Below are 21,198 nucleotides of genomic sequence, written 5' to 3'. Positions count from 1 at the left end.
CCAAAGGGCGTGCGTGGGAGCATGCATGTTTGACACATGACTCACCCAGTCACCTCAACCCCTAACCCCAATGTCATCTTTGTGATTTATGCCTCTCCACTGAGTCAAGCAGTAACCCATAATGCCACACAGGCAAAATGCACAGACCTGACTATCATACACAGACTATCTGGTTCATTTACTTCACCCTGGTTCCATTTGATTCTCCCTACACACACCATCGGGTTCAAAATGACTCTCTACACACACTATCATGTTCTACATGATTCTCCCTAAACACACTATCATGTTCTACATGATTCTCCCTACAAACACTATCATGTTCTACATGATTCTCCCTGCACACACTATCATGTTCTACATGATTCTCCCTACACACACTATCATGTTCTACATGATTCTCCCTAAACACACTATCATGTTCTACATGATTCTCCCTACACACACTATCATGTTCTACATGATTCTCCCTAAACACACTATCATGTTCTACATGATTCTCCCTACACACACTATCATGTTCTACATGATTCTCCCCAAACACACTATCATGGTCTACATGATTCTCCCTAAACACACAGAAACTGGTTCTGTAAGAAAACAATGTCAATTAAAAATTCTCTAGGGACAAAGATCCCTGTATTTTGTCCTCTGAAAATGTAATGCGGAGCACTATAATTAGCAATTTCCATAATTTCCTCACAAAATATGTTTTCATGTAATCCCCACACGTTTGAGGCATACGCAATCAGACAACAATAAATCACCACTTTCTGAAGGTCAGCCACAACTGTAGCGTTGCAACGGGAGAAATTCAACCAATCAAATTCATAGATATGTGGGAATTTTGGATCAAATGATACCGTGTTTATGCCCACCCCAGATTGCCCCTTTAATTCAAAAGGGCAGGCTTTTGAAAGCTATTGAAGTCAAGAAGCAGATATGAAGGCATACACCCACACGCTAAATATTTGTTTGGAAGGTGCAATGGGTTCGAGCAAAAATTATGCCACTGACACTTCTGATTTTTAAGAAAGTTTAGTTCAACTTATATGACTATAACTTTTGAGTTGAACCATAGTTTATTTAAAAACATGAATGCAGTTAGATGCATCCTCTTGTTGAAATATTTTATTACAGATTGTCCTACTATATTGACTCATACAGGATCCTACATGCACTGTCCAGGGGGAGAGAGTCTAGTATGCACATTTCCATTTGATTGTAGCCCCCAGCACATAGGAGATCATAGAACTAGGGGCCCATTTCTCCCCCTGCCAATAGATAGCTAGAGATATTTAGTAGAACCGCTGTTAAGCCTATAAGCGAATCCAGAAACTAGCTAATAGATAACATAATATCCTAGCTAGCTACAGTAATGTTATATACAGTAATCATTTTACACCAAGAGAAATGTACAGTTTAGTTTTAGTGAATTACACCAGTTGACAACATATTTGTTGTTCAAATGCAGGCCCAGATCATAAGACAATGTCATGTTTTGACATGCACCAACTCAGAAAAAATGTATCATGCATTTAGAAATGACATGAGCTTTAAATTGTGTTTGTATTTATTGCTTTTCAAAAGAAAATAATACAGCTCTCTGCACCGTAAACAGATTTGACACCACACACATCTTACTTTGGGGCCCCCAAGAGCTTAACCTCTGGATGGAGCAGTAGGCCTCATTATGGACCAGCTCCAATCTGCAGACATAGAGGCGTGATTGATTATCATTTCACTGGAAATACTGTGTGAGCTCTTTGCAATCATTCTGCCAGTGTGTTTGGAAATATTAATGTCAGCTGGTGGCTAGACTTATTTTCCTCCACACATTCCCTCTATCATCTTTGCAGTTTCTCAGACACACAAAATAAATTGGTAATCACACAATTAATAAATCCACTGATTCCTAAAAAGAATGCCTAGGGCAGTAGAGGCCTTGTCATTCCGACAGAAAGCACGTGTGGGCATTTGAGGACCAGCTTCCTCCTGTGGCCTTTATAAGAATCTTCATCTTCTCTGGAGACGTCCGTCTCACTCACACACTATTAAGGATACCCATCCAAGGGTATTAGGGATAGATGTTTTTGCAAGGATGGGTATTTGGAAGGATGGGTGGTTAGAGCATCTGACCAGTACCAAAAGGTAGCCAGATTGAGTCACCAAGCAGGCAATGAAATAATATATCTGTCGATCTGTCCCTGAGCAAGACAGTTGACTCTGAGCACTCTGTGTGGCAGCCTTTTGCACCTCTACATATCAGTTAAATGCACATTTCCTTAAAAACCTAAAAATACACAAACCAGCACCTGCATGAGTAATATTGCCCTCTGCTGGATCAAACTTTGATTTGTTAGATACATATTCTAAGGAAATACGATCTGTACAGTTTTTATCTATGAACTTCATTTTAACAGAAGCAACAATGCAATATAATAAACCCAAAACATAATATACAGAATATAAAAAAAACTTGCATCATAAAAATAAACTTCTAATAAAGCAAAATATTTTACTATGATTTGCTTAAAGTGCTCTAGAGTTTTAATGATAGGAACATAAGGATAGACACCTATAACAATAGTAATAACAGTATTAGGCTTGAAAGGAGTCATTAATAAGATGTGTTTAGTGGACATAGAGGCTGGGGTCGGTTATAAAGTCATTGATCTTCTGGGCTGTGAGGTCCAACTCGGTGGTGTTACTGTACTTCAACAGGTTATAGGAGCGGACAAAATAGTGTCTCAGGTAACGCTGGCCCACACACTTCAACAGCTTTCTGGCTACGCGTAACACACACTCCTTCATACAGCGCCAGTCACGCCCACATGGAAACTTCTCACAGCACCAGAACAAGAGGGTCTGCAGAGGGAGAGAAAAAAGAACAAACACATTATTAACATCTGAAAGGGTGTGAGTTTCTTTTAATAAGAATATTAAAAACATTTAAAACGCCTCCCGTCCCCTCTTTAAGTAACTTTGTTTGGGCATTGATTTAAATCTTACCAGGAATGATTCATGCTAAGCCTCTGAACCAGGATGATCCCAGGAGCAGTGGAAGCAAAACAAACCATAACAAAGATTCACCCCGATATTTACCAGTGGATATGAGGTCATTTTAAGCATCACGCATTCTACTTTTAAAACCAACCCCACTGCTGGACTGTGTGGCAAAATATCTCAAAGTTAATCTCATCTGACCACAGCACAAAGTTCCAGACCCAGGGGCAACAAAGGCTTTTTTTCTGGTTACTCTCCCAAATAGGCTACAGGCATGAAATTCCACAGATTTAAATAGTTTGTCCCCTTTGCTTGTTTATGAAGGTCAACAACCACTAATTTCTTCTGATTTGCAAGATTTTTGCTTTTCCCCGTGTTGAGAGGTGACGAAGGGATTCTATATGCTTCTTAACAAATGTTTGTATCCCAATGAAACAAGAAGCCATAGAAAGCCACAAGACAATTCCGTAAGACAGAGATGTACTTAGAAAATTGAAATGTCAGTGCAGATTTCCTATTCCTATTCTGAGGAATGCCAATACTTTTACACATCTCAATACCAAATTCAACCATAATTAGGAATATGAATAAATATGAAATGATCCTTCGTGAAACGTTGTAACAAGAGGCAGGACACATGCCAGGAGAAAGGAGGCCTTTAACAGAAATAAATAAAATGCAACAAAACGGAGATGAACACAAGAAAATAAGCCTGAAGGATCTGGAGAAGGTCTGTATAGAGCAGTGGGCCAAAATCCCTGCTGCAGTGTGTGCGAACCAGGTCAAGAACTACAGGAAACGTATGATCTCTGTAACTGCAAACAAAGGTTTCTGTACCAAATATTAAGTTCTGCTTTTCTGATGTATCAAATACTTATATCATGCTATAAAATGCAAATCAATTACTTAAAAATCATACAATGTGATTTTCTGGATTTTTGTTTTAGATTCCGTCACTCACAGTTGAAGAGTACATACGATAAAAATTACAGACTCGGGAGTGTATCAAATCCCCACTGTACTTTATCGTATCATTGGTAGAAATAATTGTATTTAATTATTTTAATTGAAAAAACTTTTTTTAATTAATTCATACACCTTGCACAATTGTATTGGAACATTACGGTTCTCTTCACAGCTATTTTATATAATGGGCAGTTAAAATATTTGCATTGAAATGAAATTGGTATATTTTTCTTTTTATGCAACTTGTTTTCAGCTACTTATGATTCTTAATCTAAGGAGACAAGCTCAGACAAGCTCCCTGCCCTCCAAACTCTCATCTCCCTTTCCAATCTCTATTATAAGTTGGCGGTAACTTTATACTGAGCAAACATTTTCATGTATTTCCATTAGCTGCTTGATATAATTCCACCATTCCTGTCCAGAATGTTAAAAACATAAAATATTTGAATTGAGCCATAACATCTAAAATATTTATATGTTTCACCTTAAAAAGGTCAATACCTTTTGTTACCAAAGATTATAGGTTGTAATCTAGATGAGATCGAAAAAGCCATTCACTAAACATAAGACAAGCATGTTTTATTCACGGGAGAACCATTTTCTGTTAGCGTAAAGCTTTTGAGTGTACTGTAGCTTTTGGTGACTAAATTGCATTAATGTTCAAAAATTTTAGCCCAGCTTTCCATTCCAAATAAAGTGAAATGTTTCCCTCAATAACTTTAAAAACAAGTGATCTGGAGTAGACAATGTCTTATGTAAAAGATGAGAGGACAAGGCCTTGGGCAGAGATGCTGTGTTATCTTGTGATGGGACACCTGAAGGTGATAGGCCGTGATGACAGGCTTAGTGCCAGGACACCAGACGTCCTCCTTCAGCTGTCTGACGACACGGTAGCATTTCCTACGGCAACCGCCATCTTCGTCGATGGCCCCTAGCAACGCCTGCTCCGCTCGAGAGAACGACAACAGCCAGTGGTAGTTAGAGGTCGCCATGAGGTTAAACCCAAATGACTGGAGAGATGGGGCGAGAAAGCGTATGTTAGGGTGTTGAAAGTTACTAGGTCTGAATGTATGGAAGTAGGGTTTAAGTATGATTCCCAGCTGACCTTGATGCAGCGGGCTCTCTCTGTGGTTGGCCAGTGTTGGAGAAGGCGGGGCCAGCGGGCCTTCTTTGGCCAATAGTTCATCAGCTCAACCGTAGGGACAAGCTCAGCCTCCATCACACCTTCCACCGTTTCTATTGCAACACGGACTACCGAACCCAAAGACTCCAAGATGCTGACCTTACCTACACAATCAGGTTAGAATGCGTTGGTGCGTCTTTTGGCACTACAACAAAAGCCTTTTATAGTTTAGCCTGATCAGACTATCTTTTACTTTGTCTCAACACCGGTCATTAACATGGGTGAGATATGATCGGTTTTATTCATGACCTGGCTACACACATACTCACCATGGTAGTTGCAGGTCTGTATGGCGGTCACCAGTTGTTCCCTGAATAGACTGACCACCTTCGCAGGAACAATGTCTCCATCCACACAAACTTTGGCATCCTGCAAAAAACACAATACATACTGAGTTATATTAAAGGGTTATTTATTGAAAATGTAATAAATGCAGTTGGCTAACTCTCTCAACTACTTTAAGTTTATGACGTTCCACCTGCCAATCCTGGGCGGGGCTTGTGAAACTCTCCAACTCCAGCCATTGGTGGAGTTTCTCTGGCTCGCGGACAGGATTGGGGAAGAGGGAGCCAGTCAGAGAATAATATCTCCATTTACGACTCGGAAGCTCACGATATCCAATCAACCCTCTCACTGGAACACTTACCAAAACCAGGCTCGAAGTCAGGACCTACACACACACACACACACACACACACACACACACACAATGGAGATCTCAGACACAAATTCTCACACATAATATTAACCCACAAAAGCACAGAGATGAACTTACGTGAACGGCTGGGTTGAAGGAGCTCCGGCCCCTCAGGAGGGCAGCCCATTTAGACAACATTGCAGGCTGGTCCTGTACATTCACACAACACACAGTTGGGATTACACATATAATTTAAGGCTGTGTGATTTCTATACATTTAAGTGATTTAGCGCTAGCGTCTTACATTTTCATACAGCCGCCCCTCCCCCCCACGTAAATCCAACACGCAACCAGCCCAGTGTTAAGCTCTTTTGAAGGGCATGTGCTGAAGCTGGGGAAAAAACATCCTCCCCAGGACAATGTCCCTTCACAAAACATGAAGCATGCCATTCAGGGTGACACACGTGCGTCACGCAATACCGACTAATGTACTCAGGATATATCAAGTGGCTGCGTTACCTTAATGTTCTCATTGTTGACCCCTGCATGGGCAAGGGACTGGAAGCGTCCGTCTTTCCTGCTGATCTCAGTGGTCAGATCAGTGACCACCTTCAGAACTTCCTCCACGCGCCTGCCCACGGTACGATGCCTGAGGTCCACCTATCACACTCACAATCAACAGATGCTAATGACAAGATGAACAATAACCAACACACGCACTCAATGTAGCCGCGCAAGATCCTCACTTGATTCAGTAGATAGTGGTCCAACACTTCCTCGGAAAACTCAGACATTTCAATAAAAAAAAAAAAGATTGTCCAACTCTGAATGCAGTTGAGCTCTGACGTCTCTACTGGAATTCGGTAGACTGACTGTAGCCTAATAACTAGTGTGACCCCTTTTCCTGGTACTGTGGCCCAGCTGCATGATGCTTTCCACTATCGATCGCCCATCATTGATTTCAGAAGCTAAAGAGCTCCCATGAGCCTTTGGGCTACCATAGCCCAACAGACATCATTGCTGGCCCTGCTCCGGACGTGGAGCCGGAAACGCCCAAATAAGGGACCGTTCCAATTAAGAGTGGAAGTTTAGGACCCAACGTGGTGCCAGGCAGAAGGCACTGCAGTGCCCCAGGCTGAGGTCGATGAGGTTTGGTCCATGTGGGATGAATGGGAGAGCGATTGAAGGTGCACTGCTGTTACATGGTCACCTGATGGAAACAGACAGGTTTCTCCTAACACTTCACCCGGTTTCAGACAGATCACCAATCACAATACCATTCCAAATGAGGTTCAAGGGTACAGCAGGTCATTTACAGGGGGAATGCACAGGTTTAACAGGCTGGAAATGGATATCACTTGGTATACTAAACCAATGACTGCTTTACACTGCTGGACTTTTTGAGCTGGATGGTATGTGACCACAGTGCACCTATAAACTTAGTCCAGGCTTCAGAGTTAGTCTTAAGAGGTCAAGGATATAGCAAATCACCTGGTGTCTGAGATAAACATAAGGCGATAAATATAAAAAAGGACAACAGGTCATTTTCTGGTTTCCTTTAATAATCAACACAGTATGTACAAAGCCAGCCAAATAATATCCCACTGACCAAGGAAATCCTAAAATGTATTTTCTGTCATTAAAATAGCTAAAGATTACATCAGGTCTTTTCAACAGGAAAACACCATTGAGTTACTAGAAGTCACAAAACATTTAGAGTGGATCCTCCAAAGCCCTGAACAGTTTGTCTTAATGGACAGAGCAGAGTCAGGTTTCCCTAAAGCATTTGAAAGCTGTGCCCAAGGATGAACTAATCCATTAGATATAATAGGGAAACCAGGCCAATTTATATGCCCATAGTTAGACACATCTATTCATCATATTACTGATGTGTGTGTGTGTGTGTGTGTGTACGTGTCGAGGGCAGTCCTAGCATTTCACTCAATCACATGTTAAAATTACTAAAGGAACCGTGAGCTGGAAATGTAATCACTGAACACAAAATAATAAAAAAAAAACATTGTACATTAGAAAGGATCAAAAAACGTGTTATTTCTCTTCAGTCATTGTTCAGTGTGTTCTCAGCAAGAAGTAGAAACTAGGATCAACCACACTGTATACACTCCATTGGGACATAGGAACACTGACACCAGTCTTTCAAGTGGGACACAGGATCAGCGATGTATCAAACACAGCCCCAAACAGCTAGAGCATGGATGGAGGGGCTTGGGGAAGGAATGATTGTCCAGGGGAAAAGGGGATGGCAGTATCAGACAGTGCTCCTGCTCTGTAACCACAACAACCCACACTTGTCGGTCTGGTGATGGTTTCCATGGGGAGTTTTCTTCCACAGTTGTGATGCGCACCAAAGAAAGTTACTGTGGAATAAAGGAAAGTTTTACAATGCCATCAGTGAACATCATTAATGTTACGTGTGTGTGAGAAAAATAGTTGGGAACAATGGTAGGTGAATAAAAGGATAAAGTTTCATATTTCTTACACTAAAGAAAGCTCTTGCCACGAGGCTTCCTGTCCTCATCCTCGTCATCAGACACATGGGGCTTAGCTACGGCCATCTCCTCCTTACTCGCTGCTATCATCTTACATTTCTACAAACAGACAATCATAAAAAGCTTGTATGAATAAATCAACAATAAGCTTGAGGGGCAAACTTATACACTTAATGTTTATATATCAGTGAGCTTTAGATTATGGCAAGAATGGCAAACTAGGTAGGCAAGACGGCAAAGACGACGCAACAGTGTGTTTTGCTGAGTAGCAAGAAAGCGTATAAAAAGATTGATTTTCATTCACATTTTCCATTACATATGAAAAGGTTTAAATGGTTAGAGACAGCCAGCTTGCTCGCTGGTAGTGGCTAATCCGCGGTCAGTACTATAATGAGTGTTTCTCCTCTCCCGTTCAAAAACCAGTGATTCAGAGGTCCATTTACCAGCTCCGAACATGTTCAAATACATTGCACACGAACCACAACATAAGGTTCTGCTCCACAAAAATCTAACGAACTGCTGTTTTGGATAACCTAATTAAAATGGCCTGAAAAGATTCTCAATTGGGCATTTCTTGCTTCCTCTCCTCATAAAAAACAACTGGAGGAGAAAGCAATTGGTCCCTCCCCTCTGAATGTCTCCTCCTGATGGGTTTTCAGGAAGGAGCAAGAAATACCCAACAGTTGTGCAGGCTGGTTGCTGGGGCATGGACATAAATCAATTAACGGGAGAAAAAAAACCAGTTGTTTTAAGATTCTAATAGTCAAAAGACATTCAGATTGGAAAATGTAAGCTATAGGCAACATACATCAGCCATACCACTATGACCGCCTAATATTGTGTAGGTCCCTCTTTTGCCACAAAAACATTCAGGCATGGACTCCGCTAGATCTTTGAAGGTGTGCTGTGGCATCTGGAAACAGGGTGTTAGAGGCAGATCCTTTAAGTCCTGTAATTTGCAAATTCAGGTCTCCATGGAACAGATCTGTTTGTCCAGCACATCCCACAGATGCTCAATTGGATGGAGATCTGGGGAATTTGAAAGCCAAATCAACACCTTGAACTCGTGGTTGTGTTCCTCAAACCATTCCTGAACCATTTTTGCTTTGTGGCAGGTCCCTGCTGAATGAGGCCAATGCCATCATGGAACTGTTGCCATGAAAGGGTGCTCATGGCCTGCCACAATGCCCTGGTGGACAGTATGTGTCAAAGTAACATCCACATGAATGGCAGGACCCAAGGTTTCCCAGCAGAACATTGCCCAAAGCATCACACTGCCTCTGCCAGCTTGCCTTCTTCTCATAGTGCATGCTGGTGCCATGGGTCCTCCAGGTAAGCAACGCACACGCACCCAGTCATCCACGTGATGTAAAAGGAAACGTGATTCCACAGACCAGACCACCTTGTTGCATTACTCTGTGGTCCAGTTCTGATGCTTATGTGGCCATTGTAGGTGCTTTTGGCAGTGGACAGGGGTCAGCATGGGCACCCTTACTGGTCTGTGGCTACACAGCCCCATGCACAACAAACTGCGATGCATTGTGTGTTCTGAAACCTTTCTATCAGTACCAGCAATTTGAGCTTCAGTAGCTTGCCTGTTGGATCGGACCACATGCATCATTGAGCCTTGGCCGCCCATTACCCTGTCGCCGGTTCACCGCTTTTCCTTCCTTGGACCAAAGTCACTCAGATCATTACGCCTGCCCATTTTCACTGCTTCTAACATCAACTTCGAGGAGAGGATGTTCACTTGCTGCCTAATATATCCCACCCAATGACACGTGCCATGATAAGATTATCAGTGTTATTAACTTCACCTGTCAGGGGTCATAATGTTATGGCTGATCGGTGTACGTCAATGTCTCACAGCATTAACACAATATTCAATGAAGCAACATATTTCTAAGTTGTTTCACCAAGGACTTATGTTGCTATGCTATGTCCTACTGTCTTAAAATATGAAAAATACACAATTTAATGTTACTTTGAAAAAATGTCTGAGTATTTAGCTCTTCAGCAAAGTTATCAGTTTTTTCTTTTTTATTTGAGTCGAGCAATTTTCTACTTAGCCTCTTAACCAGCTAACATACTGTAGAAAGATGCAGAAGAAAGTTGTTTTGAGCTTACAATCGACACTTCTAAAAACTTTTACCAGGGAACAAGGAACTTTATAACCACTTATTCATATAGCTAGCCTATGATGAAAACTGTCTTTTGACCACAAACAAACACCAAAGGCCAGATCACAAAAATAAAGACTGAGTAGAGGCAAGCATTTAAATCCCAATCACATTAACCCTTAAAATACTATTGTTTATTTTTGTGTGACTAATGAATTTCAGTTGACTATAGTCTAAGGTCAAGCAGACATTTTGGAAATGCAGACATAATACACAGAGTAATATAAGCACACCCTACAATGCATTCAGGGCTTGTGGAGACGTGTTAGATGTAGACCTACAATTGGCTTTTTATCTGAATGGAGAAAAATAGGTCTTGTATGACAAACTTTAGATCACAAGTCTTTTAAATCTTACCTCAGTAAGCTCTTTGATACTGTAGATGTTGGCCTGTTGAGTGACCTTTCTTTTCACCTCCTCTATGTGGTCAAGGTTGAGTGGGGCGAGGGTTGTTTGGGGGGCCTGGCTAGGAGGGGGCTTGTTGGTGATCGTGGGGAGCGGCGCCATCTGGGGCATGTTTGACATCTGGGCCATGTTGGTGAGGGCTGCAGTCATGGTAGCAGCCGTCATACTGGCCATGGCAGCACTCATGGCCATATTCATGTTGGGCATATTCATGTTGGGCATATTCATGTTGGGCATATTCATGTTGGGCATATTCATGTTGGGCATATTCATGTTGGGCATGTTTGGCATGCCCATGCCAGGCATGTTGAGAGGCAGAGGCAGAGGCAGATTCAAAGGTGTTGGGACGGGGGTGGGAAGGGGAAGCTGGAGGATGGCCTTGGGTCTCAGACTCTCTGGGATGGGCACACCTGCTTTAGCACACATAGCTGCGGCATTGGCCTTCGCTATCTCCAGGAGCTGGTCTTTGTCTAAATAGAAAAAGGGATAAGAAAGGGGAGGAGCAAACATCTATCAACAATGGAATTTGACTACATTCTCACACCTGAATGTTCTATGGGGCCACCCCCTAACTGACTATACAAACAATATAAATACACTGGATGTTCGAATATAATATTAAATCTGCCATCTGAAGTTTTCGTTCCCCATACTGTGGTCCATAGTGACAACCCATAGTACCCAAAAACTAACAACACTATGCTCAACAAAGCAATATTCCCAAAAACTCAGCATTTTCTACCTGCATCTGCTTAGCACTGCAAATAATAAACTACACATGTAAAGTATGTACTCATTCCTCAAATGTAAATCTTACCCAGCTCAGTGAGACGAGGAGGGGTCTTGCTGGCACTGCGGCGGGTTCGAGATGTTGACCGGCGCTTGCGGAGGATAAGGATGGGCGAGTGACTTGGTTCTCGTTTCCATCGGTCACGACGGTCAAAAGAGCGGTTCCGAATGATGGGTCGGCGTCGCCGTGACCCAGAGCGGGACCTCCTCCTCCGACCTAGAGAACGAGATTTGGAGCGTTTGCTCCTGTCTGTGGACTTGGACCTCTTCCTTCTGGCTGGGGAGCGGGACTTGGAGCGCTTGGTTCTGGCTCTGGACTTAGACCGTGACTTCCTGCGCCGTGTTGGTGACTTAGAGCGTGATCTCCAGCGGCGAGCAGGACTTTTGGACTTGGACCTCTTCTTCCGCCTAGCCGGTGGAGAGACTGACTTCCTTTTCTTGACTGGGGACTTGGAGCGTCTCCTTCTGGAAGCAGACTTTGACTGAGCAGGAGAGGTAGACTTAGACCGGGAGCGCCTCCGTAAGGGAGAGGTGGACATTTTCCGGCCAGCTGGTGACTTTCTAGCTGGTGACGCTGAGGTTGAGGACTGCCGTAGCTTTGAGGATGTTTTCTTGATAGGGGAATTAGATGGTGAGGACCTGGAGTGACCATCAGCTTGAACAGCATCTGGTGAAACTGACCTGGAGGTAGCACGTTCATCTGGCTCATCTTCAGAAGAGCTTGTCGGGCTTCCTATCCCCTTTGGCTCTTCTACGGTAGAGTCATGGTCTTCAGATTGAACCTCAGAGCTGCTCTCTTCAGCCTGCCCAGTCCCGGGCTTGCTCTTTGTGATAGAACTGGAGGCCGCAGCCCAAGGCAAGGGCTTCCATGGCCCTGCTGCAGCTTCCTCAACTTCCTTGGTAGGTGCTTCATCATTCACAGTCTTGTCTAAAATAGGTTTGTCAGCTATTTGTGGAGACTTTTGATCTTTGGCAGTAGACCTGGATCTTGAGCGTTCTGGGGAAGCGCTGTCCGATGGTCTGTCACTTGAGACAGACCTGGATTTGTCTCTGACAGGTGACTGTGAGACTGAACGCTTGGTTATTTTCTGGGGTTTGGGAGTATGAGACTTGGACCTGTTACGTGGCGATGGAGATCGTGATGTTGATGGTTTGCTGCCTCCTGGAGATTGGGACTTAGTCTTACTCCGCTTCAATGATGTAGAACGCTTCTGAACGGGTGACCTGGATTTCCTGGAGCTTCTAGAGCGGGATTTGTTGTTTTTGGTCCGTGGGGATTTGGACCGTGAGCTTTTCCCTTTCCTCTTCAGGATCACCACAGAGCGGGAGCGAGTCCTCCTGCCTCTTCGGACCGGAGTCCGGGATCGTCGCGTCCTGGGAGGGGTCCTCTTCCTGCGAGATAAGGAACGGCTCTTGGAGCGTCTGCCTCTTCTTGGGGACCGAGAGCGACGGGGCCGCCTAGATCTGGAGCGTGAGCGGCGTGTCAGCCTCACAGGCGAGTGGGACCTTGAGCGCCTACGACGAGGTGGGGGGGTTCTGGTTCTTGACCTCCTGACACGGCCACGAGGCCTTGACTCAGACCGCCGCCCTCGTCTGGGGGATGGAGACAGTTTGCGTCCTCTCCAAGGGGATTTAGACAGAGACTTGCGTCCTCGCCTTGAAGAAATAGGGGATGACTTGCGGCCTCTCCTGGGTGACAAAGGGGATGACTTGCGGCCTCTCCTGGGGGACAGGGAAGGGGACCTGCGCTTTCGCCTGGGGGACAGGGAAGGGGACCTGCGCTTTCGCCTGGGGGACAGGGAAGGGGACCTGCGCTTTCGCCTGGGGGACAGGGAAGGGGACCTGCGTTTTCGCCTGGGGGACAGGGAAGGGGACCTGCGTTTTCGCCTGGGGGACAGGGAAGGGGACCTGCGTTTTCGCCTGGGGGACAGGGAAGGGGACCTGCGTTTTCGCCTGGGGGACAGGGAAGGGGACCTGCGTTTTCGCCTGGGGGACAGAGAAGGGGACCTGCGCCCCCGCCTGGGAGTCAGGGAAGGGGTCCTGCGCCCCCTCTTGGGGGACAGAGAAGGGGACTTGCGCCCCCTCTTGGGGGACAGGGAAGGGGACTTGCGCCCCCTCTTGGGGGACAGGGAAGGGGACTTGCGCCCCCTCTTGGGAGACAGGGAAGGGGACTTGCGCCCCCTCTTGGGAGACAGGGAAGGGGACTTGCGCCCCCTCTTGGGAGACAGGGAAGGGGACTTGCGCCCCCTCTTGGGAGACAGGGAAGGGGACTTGCGCCCCCTCTTGGGAGACAGGGAAGGGGACTTGCGCCCCCTCTTGGGAGACAGGGAAGGGGACTTGCGCCCCCTCTTGGGAGACAGGGAAGGGGACTTGCGCCCCCTCTTGGGAGACAGGGAAGGGGACTTGCGCCCCCTCTTGGGAGACAGGGAAGGGGACTTGCGCCCCCTCTTGGGAGACAGGGAAGGGGACTTGCGCCCCCTCTTCGGAGAAAGTGAAGGGGACTTGCGCCCCCTCTTCGGAGAAAGTGAAGGGGACTTGCGCCCCCTCTTCGGAGAAAGTGAAGGGGACTTGCGCCCCGTCCTCGGGGACTGAGAGGTAGACTTTTGTCCACTCCTCGGGGACTGAGAGGAGGACTTGCGTCCTTTCCTGGGGGATGTAGACGGAGACTCACATCCTGTCCTTTTAGGTGATGAGGACTGCTTTCTCTTCGGAGTCATGCTTTTTGAGTGAGATCGAGACCTACCGCTGCCAGACACAGCCTGACCAGATAATTGATTGGGGCTTTTTGAACAACTGCGGCTTGTTTTGGGCCGTTTGGGACTTGGCGAACGACTAAGACTCGATCTGGCTCTTTTAGTGTCTGTCAGTGACCGTGACCTTGACCTGGATGGGGCTTTGTTCTTCACTTTTGACTTCTGTACTGTGTCAATCTCTTCCTGTCCATCCGCCCCAAGCCCTAAACTTCTAGTCTCATCCCTCTGACCACCCTGCTTGGGGATTATGTCAGGAAGCTCCTGAGCATGGCTGAAGCTTCTTTCGCTTCGTGGATCTTCTGCCTTCAAGACAGAGATAGTTTGGCCCTCCCTGTCAACAGCAGATGTCTTCTCTTCTGCCTTCCCTCCTGCATTTGTAGACTCCACATTTGAAGGTTGATGCGCCACTTTAAGTGGTGCCTCTTTATGTCCCAGACTTGCATGTAAGGAGGGCACCCTCTCCTCTTGCTTATTCTTAGACAGCAAGGGAACAGCTTGAACAACTGTGCCAGCTGGCTTGCCCTCAGACTCCGAATCTGTCCCCGACATAGAGTCACTCTCTGACGGGGAGTGTGAAGGAGAGTTTTTCTCCTGCTTTTCTTCTCCTTTTCTCTTTCTTTTCTTCTTCTTTTTCCCAGCATGTCTTTTGTGTTTTCTGGCCTTAGCATCAACATCTACTTCAGGTTTATCTGCATCAAAAAATACACAACCATCAATAATAAACGGCTTTGGCATTTGTTCCCTTTACCTCTAAACTGACACCAGAGTCACACCCCTTACCTGCAGTCAAGTCCTTTGTTGCCTCCACTTTTGTGTCTGTTGCTGCATCAGAGGACACAGGGCCAGCACTTCTCAAGCTAAAAACAGAAAATATATTATAGCTGCGTACAATGAATACTAGCTATATTCCCAAAAGACACCAATAGTGCAGATTTAATTTGGCTACTAGAAACTGCTATTACTGATTTAGTCAGTTATTACTTTATTTGGCTAGCAATATAAAACAAGAAACCAGACAAGCCTAGTTCAGCCGACCCGCAATAGAAAGTGTGGATATCTCGAGATTCGAACCCGGGTCGCCCATGAGAAAGGCTGTCTCATTAACCACTACACCACGGAGCTATACATTTGCCAGGTGTCAGTATAGCTTCTTGTCTCCATCCTGAACAAATCCTCTTTTGCCACTGTTTTAATAGTTAATTGACCATAATTAATAAATATAATTGCTCTCAATAGATTCAAACTTAGATCTTCCACATGGGAGGCACTGCCTATAACCACCACGCCACAACATTACACGTTTCAGCAGTCTAACAAACGTTTTTTCATTAAGTTTATCTCCACCATAGCGTCTCTTATGCGGTGTTCCCAAGTCTCTGCATGATGGAGCTAGATGCAGTTTATGGTGCAAGATCACTCAGAAAACTATGTTAAATGTTTTTGTTTCTATTATTCTAAGAACAATGATATCCTCAACACCTTGTTAGCTATCGACACAAGGAAGTCCAAAGTGGGTGTATTTGCATATGCAGCATATTGCTGGCCTAGTAACCAATTATTTTACCTGCTCATGTTCAACCCCTCCATCTGGGCGGAAACTATAGTAACCTTGACATTTACCACCAGAAACATTAAAGGTATTGTCAAGCCAAGAATTTAGATTCACAGGTTAATACACAGCCCTAATTGTGTCTTTAGACCGGGGCACAGCACTGTAGGCAACCACACTTAAATGATAGTCAAAGCCTAGCTGGCTTGTTTATAAACCGGTCAAAAACGCGAACACACATAACCAACAATGATGTGGTAGTAATGGGAAGAGCCATACCCGGCTCTAGTTCTGACTGGCGGCTTCTCTGCGTCAGACTCCGGGGCTGACTCTGAGCTGGTCTCCCGCTCTCCCTTGCCGCGTTTCTTTTTCTTCTTTTTACTTTTGTGTTTTTTGTGCTTCTTGTTCTTCTTGTGGGGAGTTTCACTTCCTTCCTTTGCAGACATTTCCTCCAGAGTGTGTTCTCTCTCTGCTGCCTCATCCCCACCTACACAGAATAAAGAATCACATTCCTTCGTCATGCACATTTGTTGGTATGGAGACTTTCATCAGAAACATGGGTTACATGAATTCCTAATGAAAGGGCGGCCAGGACAAGGTTTGGCAACAGTTCGGTCATCAGCATTTCATGAACTAGCCCAGTATTAGCTGTAGGATTTTTTTTTTGTCCAGTCGTTGCGGCAGTGAGTAGACAGACATAATATCTAACCACCCCAACATGGCCATTGCAGGATTTCTTATAAACGGAATGTTAATACACATTATGTTGGCTCTCAAAAGCATTCTCCACCCAGAAGTCTATTAGCTTTGCACATTTGGACCCAATTTGCCTATACTTATTTGAAACTTTGCTCAAGCTCAGTCTAGTTGGAGCGGTTTAAATCTATATTCTAAACTGGATTAAAATCCACCCTTTGACGATGCCACTCCAGGACATTTACCTTTTTGTTTTTAATCCACTCCAGTGTAGTTTTTGGCTGCATGTTTGGGATCATTGCCCTGCTATAACACTCAAACTCAAATCTGGACCTAAAAACCAGTTTATTCATTCCAACCCTCCAATCAGGGACACATTCAGACCTGGGACAAAAGGTGGGAGCAATTAATGAGGTAGAACAGAAAGCCAGCAGGCTCTGGACATCGTAGGGTTAAGTACCCAATGATGAATCTTCTCCCAAGTCCCAGGCCTCGTGCATACAATTCCCAGGATTTCTCTGTACTTTGCAGCAAACATTTTCCCTCTATCCTCACAAGCTTTCCAGGCACTGCATAGCATGATGCTGCCACCACCACGCTCCACAGTAGGAATGGTGTCCTAAGGATGATGCCCAGGTTTGCTGCAAACACAGAGCTTAGCATTGAGGCCAGAAGAAAAAAGAATAAATAATAAAAAAATAAAGAAACCAGACCATAGATTTCAGTTGGTTTTTAAAGGTGGATATATTCTGACATGATTTCTCTCTCTCTTTCTTTTACATTACAAGAACCTGGCATTTTAACAGGGGTGTGTTGACTTTTTATATCCACTGTATAGAAAAAGTACACCATAAGGAGAAAAGTTCACTTACTGTAAAAATCTAAAATGACAGCTAGAGACCCGGATGAGAAACTGCCAATTCCTCCTTCATCTAATACATCATACACTACGAACAGGTAATTCTATTTTTCATAATATTGGTCAGAACTTCTCTATCGGGCGCTGGTGTGGAACCGCTTTATGACCAGTGAGTAATTGCAAAATGCTGTCATTTTTCTATACAGAAAAAAATCCTACCTTCTGCAGCTTTAAGGGACTATATTATAATGAGATATACATACACACACATTTAATTTTGATTTTGATTAATTAAATGTTTTTCTGAATTCTGTGATTTTAACCGCAATCTCTACATCGCAGAAATTATAGGGCCCTAAATTGAAAAGGGGGGTGAACACTTTTGCAATCAATTATTTCTGTTTTGTATTTGTAATTAATTTTGAACAATTAGCAGATTTCACATTTTCACTTTACGTACTGATCAGCAGCAATAACTTAAAATGAAATCAATTTTGACATGTTGTAACACAATAAAATAGGGAAAAGCCCAAGGGGGTAAATACTTATGAAAATCTCTGTAAATATGTAACTAAGTGTGTCCTCATAAGGGTAAACAGAGATGCTCTCTGTATCACCTGTGTAAATAGGGAGTATCCACAGCACAGGGGATTATTTTCCACTGTTCGAGATATTTAGGTATACAACTTTGAGAGGGTAACCATCAATTGACGGAATACCCTCTCAAAGTGGGGACATTTCTATAAGAATATTGGGACATTTCTATAGGAATTCGTGATCACAGACCTGGCTGAGTGTCCACTGCACACTCCATTAGATCAGCTTTGTCTGAAGACGAGAAACTGCCTGAAAACCTACAGCCCCTGACACCGTCCACAGTCGTCCTTCTGTCCCGCGTTTGTCACTATCGGGGAAAAAACAGCACAGTTAGCCCGAGTTCACGGCATTCAACAGGTTGTTCCTGAATGTCAAGACAATACAGATCAATTGTATCACAACACAATTAAAGATCCAATGCATGTCCTCGGGGAACCGGCGAGGACACAACAAATAAAACAAATAAAATCTGCAGCAGCATTATATAACCAAGATGACCCATTTAGAGGCAGGAAAAATGTTCATAATTGTCCATCTCAACAGGCAATAACAGTAGCTAGCTTTCTAACGTGTTTATAAGACAAAAACAGGTGTTTGTGCACAGGCTATGTGTTGGGGAGTCCGTTTATTAGCAACATAGCAACCACAAAAAGCTAGGTACAGAACGCTAGCAAAGATGGAAGTTCTTCATAAAGACTAACAACTTATCCGGACGGTGTCACTGCAGTGTGGTCATTCACCCCCGCCCCGCAAAGGCGTTGCCGTGGAGGTAGACACCTCACTGGCTTATTTCTTCGGGTCAGAGTAGAGTGGGTGGAGGCAATAAGCGGACCAGAATACACAGAAAATAAATGACTCGGACATCTCAAATTCCTCTTCCATCTCTAACGCCAACTCGCTAGGTCACTAGTCCTACATAACTAGGCAGTTAGCTTAACTATAGTTGCTAGCTAGCTACTATTTATCGACGACAATATTGTAGCTGATGCCGAAAAAGTCAGATAAATCGGTCCCAAAACAAGTTAGCTAGCTACCGCTTTTAATACTTGAGAACATTAAAAGGCTAACGTTGCTAACCACAGTAGTTAGCTAATCCAGGTTATCTAACAAAGACCACTGACAAAGACACGCCGTATCAGCAGCACCCGGCCTCAATGCGTTAGCTAGCTATGTACGTGAGCCATGCTAGCACTAACAGTTGGTCGAATATTTGTCTTGACTCTTCGCACAAACAAAATATAATATGGATATATACAACCATGGATGGTTCTATAACATATATTTAAATTGTTTTCCTACCTATGTCTCGAATTCTTCGAATTTAAAAGGTTGGTACGTCTAGAAAAGCCTGCTGAATGGTAGTCGCCATCTTTCTACGACGCCATGACAGTTTGGGGGACCCCGTAATCCCAGAATGCCCTTGCTGGGCGGCAAATTGTTTTTCGTCACTAGATGCAACCGTCAGAAGACCCGCCTACTTGGCCAATCAGCCAAGGGAGTGTAGTGAAATCAGAAGATCAGACTTGATCAATAAGACCAATGGTCTTGTGGTTCCCTCAGAAAAAAAAAGTGACGCTTAATCTGCGCGTGGGTACGACCGGGAACGACTACAGAACGGTCGTCTAAATGTCTTGCCTTAAACATTATCTTTAATATAATTTTGGCTAAACAGTTTTTTTTGAAGACCTTTATTGAAATTGTTTTCCTCGTTACAATTTTGGTGGTTTTGATGGGTTACATTTTCTTTTTGTCTGCAGCTATAGGCTAATATAGATTTTTTAGGGTTAGGGTTAACCCTAACCCATTGTTCTGCTTTTACAGGCAACTAATGGCTTGGTGTTTGATGTGGAACAAATGTTTGATGTGGAATAACCAATATATTTGATATAAAACACATCTTTGTTCTTTCAGAGGGATCTTGGTAAATTTAACAGTGAATACTGATTCATTCTTATTTTATTTTACTCCAACCAGGAATTTCTAACTTTGTATTTCCTGTTACACCTTTAGAATTTGCCACAAATCTTGTTGCCATTTCTACATGGTTTTTGTTACTTATTGGAACTGTGCCGTATCCCTCCCTACAATCAGTTCATCCAGTTGATACTAAGAAAAAAGTACTTTACCTTCACTTAAAAACAATATAATAATAAATTCTTTATTTTAGAAAGATGGTATATAAAATTATAATGTAAAAGCATATTGGAACTGACAGGTTGGTAAAATTTGATGGATAAAACAAAATGTAAGAATACTTTCAAATTGTACATAAATATTATCGCTCATTATTATCAGATAAAAATATATCTAAATCCAAGTGACTTTCTTCTGTTATACAAATCGTGAGACATATTTTGGTATTGTAAATATGCTATGGCAAGATACAATGGGAATACAAAGTCACCACCTCATTTCAAAATGTTCACCTTTTGTTTCTTTACAGCCTGAAATTAAAACATAATATCTGACTTTTTCTGGATTTATTTACACTTAGTAACCCACAATATTCAAGTGAAAAAAATAATCTAAAAATAAAATGTATTTAAATAAAAACAGGAAATTACCCTATATGGTTAATACTTTGTGGAACCATCAAAATATGAGTCCCTTTGAATACGTCTTCACTTACTTTTCACACCTAGACTGTGCAATATTTAAGCATTCCCTCTTGCAGAATTGTTTAAGCTCAGTCAAATTGCATGGTGACCGCTTATAGATTGCACCATTCAAGTTATTCTGAACTGTGCTTTTTGGCAAACTCAAACGACCCTTGATATTGCCTTTTTGAGGAATTTGTTTTTTTTTGTAGCCACCATCCCTCGCAATCTTGTCAGAAAACATAATATCTACGTTGCACAGTAATATAGCTATCACAAATATTATTAGAAAGCCATGGCTTACAACGTTTAAGAATGAACCTATTGTTAATTCCCTATTGCAAAAAATTCATACATTTTATGAACTTATTAGTAACTTTACCTTAATAAAAGACAATCACATTTCACACAGAATCGGACTTTGTGGCTATAGAATCTAGATGAAACCCAAACAAATCTCGCAACTTCCGG

At 43.4% G+C, this 21,198-nt stretch overlaps 2 protein-coding genes across 6 annotated transcripts; both read right to left on the bottom strand.

Annotated features, from left to right (window-relative positions):
- Window positions 1-2,527: 2,527 nt before the first annotated feature.
- Window positions 2,528-6,685, bottom strand: mab21l3 (mab-21-like 3). Its single transcript, XM_010880031.2, has 8 exons — window positions 6,539-6,685; window positions 6,312-6,452; window positions 5,931-6,002; window positions 5,634-5,825; window positions 5,425-5,524; window positions 5,078-5,259; window positions 4,788-4,982; window positions 2,528-2,868 (listed from the first exon to the last, which is right to left on the bottom strand). Exons 1-8 carry the CDS (start codon window positions 6,584-6,586, stop codon window positions 2,635-2,637), a joined length of 1,164 nt encoding a protein of 387 aa, XP_010878333.2. The 5' UTR covers window positions 6,587-6,685; the 3' UTR covers window positions 2,528-2,634.
- A 648-nt stretch (window positions 6,686-7,333) lies between these two features.
- On the bottom strand, window positions 7,334-21,175 carry si:dkey-67c22.2 (uncharacterized protein LOC792544 homolog). 5 transcript variants are annotated; one of them, XM_029113456.2, is made up of 9 exons: window positions 19,430-19,554; window positions 18,320-18,437; window positions 16,258-16,465; window positions 15,210-15,286; window positions 11,705-15,118; window positions 11,116-11,357; window positions 10,840-11,085; window positions 8,293-8,401; window positions 7,334-8,170 (listed from the first exon to the last, which is right to left on the bottom strand). In XM_029113456.2, exons 2-8 carry the CDS (start codon window positions 18,345-18,347, stop codon window positions 8,294-8,296), a joined length of 4,323 nt encoding a protein of 1,440 aa, XP_028969289.2. In that variant the 5' UTR covers window positions 18,348-18,437; window positions 19,430-19,554; the 3' UTR covers window positions 7,334-8,170; window position 8,293. The 5 variants fall into 5 exon arrangements, with proteins under 5 accessions (XP_028969289.2, XP_028969290.2, XP_034142703.1 ...); XM_029113457.2 differs by having other exon boundaries at window positions 10,840-11,357; window positions 11,705-13,398; window positions 13,432-15,118; XM_034286812.1 differs by having other exon boundaries at window positions 10,840-11,357; window positions 11,705-13,629; window positions 13,663-15,118.
- Between the last annotated feature and the right edge of the window lie 23 nt (window positions 21,176-21,198).

Source organism: Esox lucius, chromosome 16 (genome assembly GCF_011004845.1).
Source record: "Esox lucius isolate fEsoLuc1 chromosome 16, fEsoLuc1.pri, whole genome shotgun sequence".
Classification (NCBI taxonomy): domain Eukaryota; kingdom Metazoa; phylum Chordata; class Actinopteri; order Esociformes; family Esocidae; genus Esox; species Esox lucius.
Note: the sequence above shows the minus strand (reverse complement) of the source record. Positions and strands in the feature narration are given on the sequence as shown.

Bases quoted from the DNA above. Each gene is read 5' to 3' on its own strand.
- si:dkey-67c22.2 (XM_029113455.2), bottom strand. From the start codon at position 18,347: ATGGAGTGTGCAGTGGACACTCAGCCAG. The intron at 11,358-11,704 runs GTAAGATTTACA...TTTTCTATTTAG, and splicing joins TCCTCGTCTCACTGAGCTGG to ACAAAGACCAGCTCCTGGAG. The intron at 8,402-10,839 runs GTAAGATTTAAA...GTCTGTTTGTAG, and splicing joins GTATCAAAGAGCTTACTGAG to AAATGTAAGATGATAGCAGC.
- mab21l3 (XM_010880031.2), bottom strand. From the start codon at position 6,586: ATGTCTGAGTTTTCCGAGGAAGTGTTGGACCACTATCTACTGAATCAA. The intron at 5,826-5,930 runs GTAAGTTCATCT...GTGTGTGTGTAG, and splicing joins CCTTCAACCCAGCCGTTCAC to GTCCTGACTTCGAGCCTGGT. The intron at 5,525-5,633 runs GTGGAACGTCAT...TGTTTTTTGCAG, and splicing joins GCCCCGCCCAGGATTGGCAG to GATGCCAAAGTTTGTGTGGA.